The sequence below is a fragment of the Rhamphochromis longiceps genome, linkage group LG7, assembly GCF_057381845.1.
Source record: "Rhamphochromis longiceps isolate RC_006_pf linkage group LG7, R_longiceps_female_GT1.1, whole genome shotgun sequence".
Taxonomy (NCBI): Eukaryota; Metazoa; Chordata; class Actinopteri; order Cichliformes; family Cichlidae; genus Rhamphochromis; species Rhamphochromis longiceps.
In genome coordinates, this window is record NC_140563.1 from 32,671,455 (window position 1) to 32,683,911 (window position 12,457).

The following is a 12,457-nucleotide window of genomic DNA, read 5'->3' on the forward strand; positions in this document are numbered from 1 at the left end:
ACGAACTGCCACGATCGCCCCTCTTCTTCAACATCACCACTTTGGTTTCGTCTGTCTAAGGGACATTGTTCCAGAAGTCATGTGGTTTGTTCAGATGCAAGTACAACAATGATTTTTTTGAGGAAAAAAATCATTTAATTTGCAGTGCAGCGTGTCACTTACATCACCGAGCAGAGAAAACCTCTTTCACTTCTGAGGAAAAATATTTTTTGTTGCAACTCTTTGACTGCAGAATAATACAAAACCGAAGTTTTCTGAACTACACTTTAGATTGTTTCACCAGACTCAGTTTAGAAAATCATGCACTCATAATAGTCAGCTTGCCAATGTCCATCCATCCATTCTCTTCCTCTTATCCTTATCAGGGTTGCAGGGGGGCTGTTCCAAGTTACACAAGTAAATTGCTGTGTACTCAAAAGGGGAATTCGGAAACGGTGTGTTGCATCACCTCTAAGAATGTCAGCTGTCAGTTTGTGTTCATGACAACTTAAAATAATCATCACAATAGGGGCCAGCTTTGTCCTCCATGGGGCTAAATTTTTATTTTTTTTTTAATTTTAAAAATTAAACGCAGCAGCAGAAAGTTGTCAGATCTCTTTAGAGACTTCTGAATAAACGGCATCTCCTTGGAAAAATGGGAACATCTCGATTTCCAAGAATTTCAGAGGAGCTAAATTGTTTGACTTGTTTAATGTATTTAAAACAAAGTGAGAAGGAGGAGAGAAAGGAGAGACGACCTCTTTGAAATAGTGGAGGAGGCGAAAAATGGGGACCAGAAGAAAAGCAAAGACGGAGAGTAGAAGGAGATGAGAGGCAGTTTTTGTTCATAATCAATCTTTGCATGTGTGTGTGTGTGTGTGTGTGTGCAAGCGGGTGTGTGTGTGTGTCCAACCGTAGCTAGCTAGTCCCCGCATGACCATCTGCCACGGCTTTGATCAGCCTCCGTGAACAGCCCTTTGTCAGCAGCGTGTGTGTGTGTGTGTCTCCAGCTGCTTGCTTCTTTAACAGACTCTACTCAGTCTACTAATTGAACACAAAGAAACAATCTGAGTGATTTCGTACCTCTTTTTGCATCTGTTTCTCTCTAACAGCTGAAACCTGCAGCTGAAGGTGGCAGCGTAGCCAAAATTAACCTGAAGAATCGTCTCCCGCAATGCATGACATGATGAATTAATGTAAACTGTGTCCCTATTCTGGTGGTAATTGGGCTACTGTGATACCTACACCACGTTCAGCTGCTATTTGCTGTGTAAAACACTCTATGAGGAATATGTTTTTAACTGCAGATGTTCCTGGAAACTAAATGCTAAAGTTATAAATGAGGGGAAAAATGAGTCTAAAAGTAAGAAGACGTACTCTGGTCATATAAATAGTGTCTGTGTATTTAAGTGCTATTTGAAAGTATTAATCTAGTTCTTTGATAACCATATTGCATTTTAAATGGACGATGATTTGGGTAGAAGCCTCAGTTAGATGTCAGTTTAATCCCACAGCCAATAAACAGCCACTCCTCTTATAATTCAAAGTACTGTTTCTACCTTTAAATTGTTACGATGTTCAAGTTTAGTTAAAAATTTGAAAGATTCTAATTTCTGGTGTCAACTAGCGAGAGCAGTAACAGCTTCTAGTCCACCAGTCACACTCACCCTTGTTTTTCTAGCTGTACTTATTGTTGACAGGAGGAAGTTGGTTTTATTCCTGTAGCTGTCTTGGTCCTGGGTTGTTTTTTTGTGTTGAGTTTTTTGTCCACACATAACAACTTCTCACTATTATAATTCCCATCTGATGATAACATACGGGGTACTGCCCGTCCAAAACCCCCCAAAGAACCCTCTCCTATTGGTTAACGTAATAGTTGTTCAGCAAGGGGGCGGGATTTACAAGCTGTCAGTCTTCGTCAGAGAAGATGGAATAATAAAATGGGGTGAAGCACCCATGTGATGCACACGCGCACATACACACACAGACACACAGAGCGGAGCCCCAGGCGTCAGGTGTATTGGAGTACAGAGTGCTGTAAATGGTTTCAGTGTGCTTCACTGCGCTCTGATAGGTTGATTGATTTGGTAGGCAGTCCACTGTGACACACACACACACACACACACACACACACACACACACACACACACACACACACAGATCATAATATATATGGAAGCATCAATGTTTAATCCATGTTATACAATTTGTTTTCTACATTATTTTTTTATTTCACCTTCTCTGCATGAGGATCTGAGGAAGACAAAATAATATTTAAATGAAGTGATTAAAACTAACAGTGACTGTGAACCAAAGCGTGATGATCGCTGCTATGAGCAAGAAGGAAGGATGTCAGGCAGAGGAGCTAGTTCATGCATCCACAGTGAGGAAAAACAAAGATACCTCCTCAATTTCTGACTTTTAGAGGGCATCTGAACAAAATGGCAGCTGCACATCAAATGAAACTGTCCCCACATAGCAATGTCAGAATCCTCTGTTTATTGTCAGGAACTCAAAAATTGTCTAAAAAAAACAAAACAAGAAAAACACCTGAATATAAGTAACTAGCTCTCATGTGTGTCTAAACCTAAATTTGTTCTGTTTTCTAAGCACAAGAGCTGGGAGACTGTGTAGTTGACTGATGAAGCCGATGGAGAAGAGCCCAAAACTCCAGTTCCTCTAATGCCCACCTGAAGCTCCAGACTTTAATTTTGAAATGTCCAACTTTACAGCAGAAATTAACAAAAAACTGCACGAGGGGTAGAATTTGTCTGCTAGACTTTACATCTGCAAATTTGAATCACTGAATTAGATATTTTGGAGCATTTTACCATTCTACTACATTCCCAGGTTGTCTTCTCTTGTTTTCATTGTGTGTTCTCCCATTACCTCACATTATCAGCTAGGGCTGTGCGATATGATCAAAATCTCATATCCCGATATAAGACATTTATCGTCCCGACAACAATATATATCACGAAACTTTTACATTTTCTGTACATTCTGTGAATCTCAGGTAATCATCTCGACTCATCTTCACTGGCCATGCTGGTATTCTCTGTGCCTGCATCCACGTGGTGACTGTAAGCACCATTTATAGTTCATGTTTTTATTTGAGGTAATTTGTTTGATGCATATTCTGAAATTTGATATTTGAGAATAATGTATTTTGTTATCATTTCAGTTTATTTTGAAAAACCTTAACACGATCTTTAGCTTTATAGTAAAAGGTTTATGTGGAAAATAAACAAGCGGACGTGGAGCCGCACGCTGGATTTATCGTCGTTGTTGCTAACGACAACGCATAAAAACAGTCGGTAGTCCGTCTGTAGTGTGGTTATTTAAACATAAGAGAAAGAGAGAACTTTAAGAAATTAATATAATCACTACAGTGACCATCAAAATGATGAAAATATTGCCATTAACAGTTTATTTTGCAACACCACGAAACAAATGTGCGTAATATGAAACGATAGATGCTTTCACATCATCTGATAGATATATATATATATATATATATATATATATATATATATATATATATATATATATATATATATATATATATATATATATATATATATATATATATATATATAGCTATAGCAGTTTTACAGTCATGTATCACTTCTATGCTGATGACACTACGTCTCTTTTAAATCTCACGAATTGGATAAGTTGTTTTAAAATTTCAAATCAATGTCATTTTTATTTATATAGCACCAAATCACAACAGCAGTCACCTCAAGTCACTTTACATTGTAATGCCATTTTAAAATCTTGGTTCGGTCTTTTATGCCCTCACCGGGTGAGGCCCCCAACCTGCACTATGGAAATAATCCATTCATGTGGTCAGGTTCTCAGACAGGGGCTTTTTTGTGATTCCGCTGAAAACTAAAGATGATTGGGTCTTCCAGACCCCAAAACTTCCAAAACTATGGACATCTTACCACTATCTTTTCACAACCTTGACTCCATGGTTGTCCTGTTCTTTGACCTCATCCTTGTCTGAACAGATTCATTTTAAACCCCCAGTTTAAAATAAATCTGCTGAGACAAGCAATTGCGGTAGTGTCTGTGTTTTGTGTTTTCCTGGGCATTTGGCTGTTTTGGTTTATTTACCTTTGTAAAAGCAGGTTGTGACTCTTCTTGGTCTCGAAAAGCACTTTGAAGACAGTTTACTTATTGGTTTTGGATTAACATGACTGTGGGCATTTTGACTTAGAGCAACTGGATGTAGTTGTCATATTTCCCTCTCAGTGGCTTCAGTATCCTTTATTTAGGGCTGATGATTGTTTGCAGACAAACCGCATTTACTCTGTTTTTGATCATTTTCCCTTTAAGGTGAGTAGTGACAGGAAATGAGATTTGGGATCTCTCCTAAGAGATAGAAAAATGGAGGGGAAAAGTAGAGATGAAGACAGACACTGAATGGGGGGAAGAGAGGGATGAAGGAAATAAAAATAATTCTGCTTTTTTCCCAGACAACACTGCTGGAATCTAATAGGGTTTGCCCTTTAAAGGGGGGAAAAAAGGAGGGAGAGAACGAATTAGAAAGATGAGATTTTCATTTCATTGTGTTATTATTTTTTTTTAAGCTTTAATCGCCACACACTGGTTATTATTTCAGAGTCTGGGTGCCTGAGGCGACGCGTCTTAATCTCATCTGGAGGTGAGAGTTTGTAATCCCAGTCGCAAGAAAAGGCAAGCGGGTGGGGGTGGGGGGGGGGGGTGATTTCTTTTATTGCGTTACACACCCTGCATCTGGTGGGACAGTTTATTGTGTTACACGCAGCGGTATATTTTGTCCCCAGAGTTCTGGAGGCGAATGGCAGCATCTGTCGGACCAGAAGCTGCCACCCATCTGATGGAATTATCTCTGCCAAAGCGAACACGTGCTGTCGATGCAGAGTTTTTCTAAAATGCCTCAATGAAATTTCAACAAGGGCCAAAATTTGTTTTTCATTCAGGCTTCATCACAGAGCAGAGTTTATTGAACTGAACTTCCAGCCATCAGAAAGAGGAACTGTCTGGGAAATCGGGGCATGCTCTCATTTTAGCGGCTTTAAGTGATGATAGTGAGTGATGTGCTGTTGGCTGATAAAACTGTAAAGTGATACTGTAAAGTGGTATTTTGTTCTGGTCTGTTGTCAGTGTTATAAAACCCTCAATAAAAATGGCTTCCCATCATCACAGCAACAAACAGAGCAACAAGCTCTCGTCAGAAGAGGGTTGGACATGTCAGAACTGTGCTTTTTATAGATGGCTATTTAAAGTGTAAAGCAGACAAATGTGGGGAATCAAAACCACAAACATATTAATAAATAAGTAATAAAAGAGGTCTTTCTTTACCTGTTTGGTTGATAGGTTGCCTGCCTAATTGATTGGCTGTTTAGCTACATGCCTGCCTTCTTGTTTGGGTGGTTGCTTACGCACCTGGCTAGCTGGTTGACTGGTTATCCACCTTGTTGTTTGGTTGCATGGCTGCCTGGTTGACTGGTTGTTTCGTTGCTTCCCTGTTTGATTGCCTGGTTCCTGGTTTGGTTGCCTTCCTATTTGTTTTATTGAATTCAAGAATTATTGGCTTAGTTTAGTTATCCACCTGGTTGGCTGGTTGTATGCCTGGCTGGTTGCCCTCCTGGGTGGTTAGTTGATTGCCTACCTGTTTCTGTTTTGGTTGGTTACCAGATGTATTGGTTGATTCGGATGTCTAATTGATTTGAGTGGTTTGTTTTTCTTAGATATTAATTCATAAAACATCACAAAGATTGAATAATTTTATTTTCTTCTGAATTTACGTTTTCTTGTGTTTATTTACTTTACACTTTCCCCTAATTTATTTTTGTTTTAAATGTTTAACCAGTTGGTGGAAAATTAATTCCATAGCACAGTTTGAATTAGACCACCTCATTTGTCTTCTGAGTAAAGTACTTGTGGTAAATGTTAAAGAGTAAATATTTTAACAGGCTGATTTCTGCATGTTGACACCATCAACACACAGTTTATGACTCCTGGAGTTTTAAATGAAGTTTGCATAAGTTTTTCATTTAACAGTTACTAGTAAAAAGAGAAATGAGCATTGATGCTCTGTTTTGTTTTCCATCTACGGCATGTTTTTTATTCACTTTATTTTATTCTTCATTTGTTTTTAATGAGTTTGTTTTATCCCATATTGTTCCTCTGTAGAACATTCACGGTCACAAAGGTCCAATCACAGCGGTATCATTCGCCCCTGATGGCCGTTATCTGGCAACCTACTCCAGCGCTGACAGCCATATCTCCTTCTGGCAGGTAAGACTCACCCATACAGACACATAAAAACTATCTTAATGCAATCCTTCTGAAGTCGTTAACTATTTTGTGGTAAGACTGTATAGAGTCAGATTTACAAAGGTGAGTTTGTTTCTGATGTAATAAACATGGACTTGGGTTTGTGGTTTGATATGAACTTCCAGTATATTTAAAGCAGATTTAAAGCTTTATGTGAAGGGCAACCTTTTTTGCACATTTCCACCCTTGTCTTTTTATTCAAGCAAAAAAACGTTACACAAAACTAAAGAAATAGATTAGATAAAATAGATAAAAGAAAGGATGTGGTTTATGCAGTGCAAGAAATTAGACTGACCCTTTGTGCAGCTTTTTGCTTTTAAAAAAGTTTATTCTATGAGACAAGAGAATAACTTATTTCTAAATTAATATTTATATTATAAATCGGGGGGGAAAACAATAGCTAAGGATTTCTTTAGTATATATACAGTGGAATAAATGCTGAGCCCTCCTTTAGACTCCTCCCTGCAGGTATCTTAAAGTTTACATGAAATCTGCCAAGTGTAAAGAGCTATCAGTTTATCAGCATGCAAACAGCTTCAGATTTCACTTCTTTTCAGACAAACCAGTGGTGGATTTGAACAAATTAAAAAATACTGTCCAGTTGGCTGCTTTCAGTCATGACTGTTCTGTACAGTGGGTTAAAAACATAAAAAACTGAATTTAGATATTTTCATTTACATGTTTACTTTTAATTCCACTGTATCTACACAAACTAAAAAATTAACTTGAAAATAAAAGTCTTAACACATAAAGCATCTAAATAAACTATAACAAACTCAGATAACCGATCAGGCTCCTCTTATCTTCTTCCAGGAACCGTTATTTTGAGTGAAAGGTCTTTACGACCTCTGACACAGATGTCTCCACACACACACACACACACACACACACACACACACACACACACACACACACACACACACACACACACACACACACACACACACGTTAATGGCATTACTGTAAGCATAAACCACTGTAAGCGCGCCGGCAAGACGGCTGCTGTGGTAATGAGCTGGCAGACGCTCTGTCGGGGCGTGTGTGTGTGTGTGTATGTGTGTGAGGCAGTGTAGTCTTGGTTTCCACTCGCTGTGTATTTCCTACATAGACACACTCTGGGGTTAAACTCCAGGTTTTCCCTCTGAGACGTCTTCACAGGGTTCAGCAGAAACTGATGATCATCGGATGTTCAATAACTAATTTTTGTCAAAATGAGGGAGGAGATATCAGCTCTCAGTAGAAAGAGAAGGCAGTGTTTCCTACACAGACTTCACATGAGCGCATGAGTGGGACGTTCAGGTTTATTAATGGCTGTCTGAGAATGACACCATTCCCTTGCTTTTATTTTGAAAATTCAGGCAATACTGACCAGCTAGCCCAGCTCTTCCTGCCTTATGTTTTATCAGTTACCTGCTGCTCCATAAAATCGTTCTTTAAATTGTATTTAACCAGAAAGTGATACTTGAATAATACGCAGAAAACCAAGACTATGACAAAAAAGGCTCACAGAAATAGTTATAAAGTGGGTTTTCATTTTCCAGAAATGAAACTGTGAGATCAAAAATCTCTTTTAAAAGAGTACCCATGGATGAAGGTGGACCAATCCAGTCTACTGTGGATGGCTTTGCAAACTGCAAAAGTTGTTATTCAGAAAAGTCATTAATGATTCCATCTCACCAATAGCTGCATTTGCACTTACGTTAAAAACAAAGATAGCTTACTACCCATTGGTTTTACTGATTTGGCCCATCTGAGATCAACTTGTGGTGGTATGTATGTTCCCCAGGAACTAAAATTAATTTAACATACCTGACCTGCTCCAATACTGAAAAAACATCCATACAGCCAAACTTCAAACCTCCCAGGCTGGCTGAGCAATAAACTGGTTAAAATCCTCCAGGTTGCTAGTGACCTGTTTAGTGTTTGGGAAGTGCAAGTATCATAGTGATTCTCCCTGTTTTAGTCCACCAACTTTACTTTATCCAAGAAACTTGAATTGAAAGCATCTTCTAGCTTCTAGTTTATAAAACTCTGCTTGTTTAGCACATTGCTAAAAATGAAACTTAACCCTAAATTGGTCACCTATGAACACCTGGCAAATGTTAAAAGGCTTTGATTGATAGATAAGGTGAATGTGTGGCTTCATGTGTTGTTGGTCCTCCTCAGATGAACACCAGTCTGCTGGGCAGCATCGGAATGCTGAACTCTGCTCCTCAGCTTCGCTGCATCAAGACGTACCAGGTTCCTCCGGTCCAGCCGGCCTCCCCAGGCTCCCAGAACCACCTGAAGCTTGCCCGTCTCATCTGGACGTCCAACCGCAATGTCATCCTGATGGCCCATGATGGCAAGGAGCATCGCTTCATGGTCTAAATCCAAGCTGTATTTACTTCTGACAGACCTGGGCCTGGTAGGAGGTTTTTCCTTTGAAGCAGACTCTAGAAAGCTACACTCTGGATTTATTTGGTGGTAATTTTGGTATTTGCAGTTCAGATGATATTTTAGTGGCCAAGTCTTAGAGTTAAGAGATTCGAAGTATGATCAAAACTAATAGTTGAGGTCAAAATCTGAAGGAATGATAAAAGCCCAGCTCAGGCCCAGGTTTGGACCAGATTCATGTTCTCATTTTATCTCCTGCAGTAATCATTGTAAGGAAAGTGACTGTGTGATATCTTTATAGGCCGTGATAGAAGCCTTGTTTACATGATTTGCATTGATGTATTTTTAATCATTTACTTTGCCATTCCTATTTATTTGCCGTTGATGCTGGATGTCACAGACCCTCCAAACCTTTGCTGTTAATTTAAGTCTCCTTTTTCATTTTTTTTTTTTTTTAATTTTATTTCAGTTCCAGTAATTGGATCACTTGATTAATAAATGTTTTCTATGTATGGGAGGTATTTACTTTGGTGATTAAACTTTGATTAAAATGTGTATTTTGGGGGGTAGAAAATGGTGAAAGGAATTAGTTTGACCTCTGGCCTTAGGTACGCTCCGACCTCTGTAAGACCAGTACATGCATTTCACCTTTCAAGCTGCACAAATGTGCGTGTGCACATGTGAGTATTTTTGTGACACCTTGGAAGCTTTTGAAACCTCTCTGGCTTCACACAGAAGTGTTTGTGTGTGTGTCTGCACCCAAGTGTATTTTCACTGTTAAACACACATTCTCACTTCAGACTGCTCGTCCTGAAAGTCCCATTAAAGCTTTGGAGGTTGGAGGTGTAGCTGCTCTTACGGCAGATATGTAAAAGGAGACAAATTAATGCTATTTTGGTCACCTTTTAAATTTAAATTAAGTTAGATACATCATCAGTGGTTACCAGTAAATGGGGTTTTTTTTTTAATGGGAAAGCTCAGTTTAGCTCCCAATGTTTGGTCATTTTTAAGAAAAAAAAATCATATTTCTTGTGTTTGTTAATTTCACTTGTCGCATGAACGTTTACCCCTCGTTTTGTATGTCAACTGGTTCGTAGCTGGCTGATCCTCAGCCTTCAGCACCTTCATAAAGCAAAATATTCACTTTTTGGTCTAAAATATCTAATGAAATACTTCTATTTCCACCTCTTCATATTATTTTTTATTCTTCCAGTGAAATCATTCCTATCACTTCCACAAAGTTTCTCTGGACTTTGTTTCTCTTTTCAAAGGCTAAAAATTCTGGAGGTTAATACATTTAAAACAAAAGTTAAAAAAAAACCTCCTTTTTTCCCCACTGGATTGTTTCTTTGCAGAGGACAACACTGTATATTTGGCAGTTGCACGTGAAATCGTCATCGTCCTCTTCTTGCAATTCACATCTGACTTTTGAAATATATCTATGACTATAAATGTGTCCATATTCAGCCAACATATCCTCAGAGCCATTGTGCAATGTATGTAGGCTGTTCATGTTGTATAGTGATCTGAGCATCTGTCCTGTTTTGTATGTATTGTGGCTAATGTGGCGAATTTCCACTTTTCCAGTTCACAATTTCCAGTCCATTTTCAAGCCTCTGCCAGCAGTTTTTTTTTTTTGTTTTGTTTTTTTAAACCGCAAATCACTTATTTTGGAAAATGTGCTTTTCCTATTGGTTAACAAGAAGGACCAAATTTGTTTAGCATAAGTTAAAAGAGCCAAAATGGAAAAGTCGTCTTATGACACTAAAAATACATGATGCAGAGATACATTTATATTTAAAATGCTGCTATCATTCTAGATTTACCTTGTTTGCCCCAAGCCAAGTACAACCATCACCTCTTAGGAGGAAGATGATGAAATTTAACAATAGCAAACTAGCAGAAGTTGCACATTCTGCAGAGGGATAAACAAACTCTACAGTGTTGGTACATGATTACATCGATGTTAGGGGTGCTTAGAGATGCAACAAAGGACATTTCCAACGGCAAAATTTTACCATCAGGTTTTTGAGCTCTGTTCTTTGTGGTTGATGACACATTTTTGCACATTATTACTTTAAAAATTTTTTTAACTGTTTTAGTACTCAGTTTTATTCAGAAAGTGAATTCTATCTATATATAAATATATGCAAATATATTTATAGTGTTTTCTGTCAGTTGTACTGGGCTTAGATTTTTGTGACTCTTGCAAAATGCTCAAACTTGCTTTGCTTCTATTTTCTCCCCTCGTCATTCTCCTCTCTCCAGCTCCTGTCAGTTTCATTAGTGCAGTCAGAAAGCTTCTAACACCGATACACACCTGTAAACCCGGGCGTGTCAAAGCTTTTCACAAGTTCCTCCAGCATTTCGTCAGACGGCTTCTTTTTGAAAACACGCACACACAAACAGTCCACCAGGTCCTGACAGCTTTGAGATCTTAATCTTTCGTTTTCTCCAGCACACTTAACAGTTTGAAAAAATGTTTTTGGCAGCCTCTCGAGGGAGGAAGGGTGAGGAAAAATGAAGGAGGCAGAGAGGAAGAGCTGAGGAGTAAATAACAAGTGAGGAAGATCTGGTCATCCAGCCAGAAAAAGAGGTTCTGCTGTGAAGGTAGTGAACCAAAATGGTTAGAACCTACTGGGGATTTTTCTTTTTTAAACACACGAGGTACATTTGCTGGAAATATCCAAACTGGAGATGGTAAAACTCATCTTTAACCAGCTGTTTACAACAAAGTGAAGCAGTCTTGTTACTTTAATATAGAAACTCTCCCATTTTCTGCTTATATTTTCTTCTTCTTGTACAGCCGAACACCTGCTTTCTTACTTGCAGTCTACACTAAACGAAATCTGTGTTTCTTACTCATTTTAGTTTGATTGTATTTATTGTTTACAGAGTGTTTAAGAGTGTGTGATGTATTGCATGTATGAGCTTAACGTGACGTAACAGAACAGGTTGATTCTACTGTGCATCCTATAAATCTGCTGTGTAAAACTGTTGTCATCATGTCCAATAAAGATGAAAATGTGACTGTGGTGGTCAAATGATGCATCTGTTTTATTCTCTACACTCTGATCTTTCTTTCCAAATGATCATGGCAACTTTTATTAACCAAAAGCTCCTGACATGTTATTAGGGAAAGACTTAATGATGGAGTCATCCATCTTTCACGTATACTTATCAGGGTCGGGGACTGGAGCCTACAGGTTTGCTTGCATTTCTGTTCATATTACCACACACCTCTGATTAAAACACCTTTAAAAATTACTATGTTTTATATTTCTCTCTATCTGCTCCTTTGAAAAACTTGATTATTAACAAAAATTTCCACCAGAACCCGTCAGAATCACCAGATATACAGGACTGTACAAGTCTTGAAGTAGGCCTCATTTCTTTATATTTTGCTTTCAAGAAGCAATTTTTAAAGTGGTCTTCAGCAATAATTCTCTTTCTGAATGTCTGGAGGCTTTTCTTTTGGACATTGCTATCATCTTCACTCATTTTCAGTTGAGTCCTTGTATTTGACCATTTTCAGAGAAATGTCTGTTTTTAGTTGTTTGTCCAGCCACTTATCACTGACCTATGAATCATATTCAAGTATAAAAAGTTGTTCAACCGGAGGGATAAACCAATGTTGTGTCTAACAGACAACTTGGCAAATAATCAATTTCCAATTGTACCTTTAGACACTTTGTTACTAGCAGCCTGTCAGTAAAACACATAATTTGTGCAAATGGTAACAGCTTGAGAAGCATAAAATTGTATTTTTGCA

The 12,457-nt window shown here is 38.3% G+C and overlaps 1 protein-coding gene across 3 annotated transcripts in view; it reads left to right on the forward strand.

Moving 5' to 3' along the window:
* The window catches only part of wdr7 (WD repeat domain 7), a 100,131-nt gene extending 88,416 nt beyond the window's left edge, over nucleotides 1-11,715 (forward strand). For all 3 annotated transcript variants that reach the window (XM_085413396.1, XM_085413395.1, XM_085413394.1), the window contains 2 exons: nucleotides 6,166-6,270; nucleotides 8,476-11,715. In XM_085413396.1, coding sequence (XP_085269522.1) covers nucleotides 6,166-6,270; nucleotides 8,476-8,679 — 309 coding nt within the window. In that variant the 3' untranslated portion in view covers nucleotides 8,680-11,715. The remainder of the gene's footprint in view (nucleotides 1-6,165; nucleotides 6,271-8,475) is intronic.
* The last annotated feature ends 742 nt before the right edge of the window (nucleotides 11,716-12,457 follow it).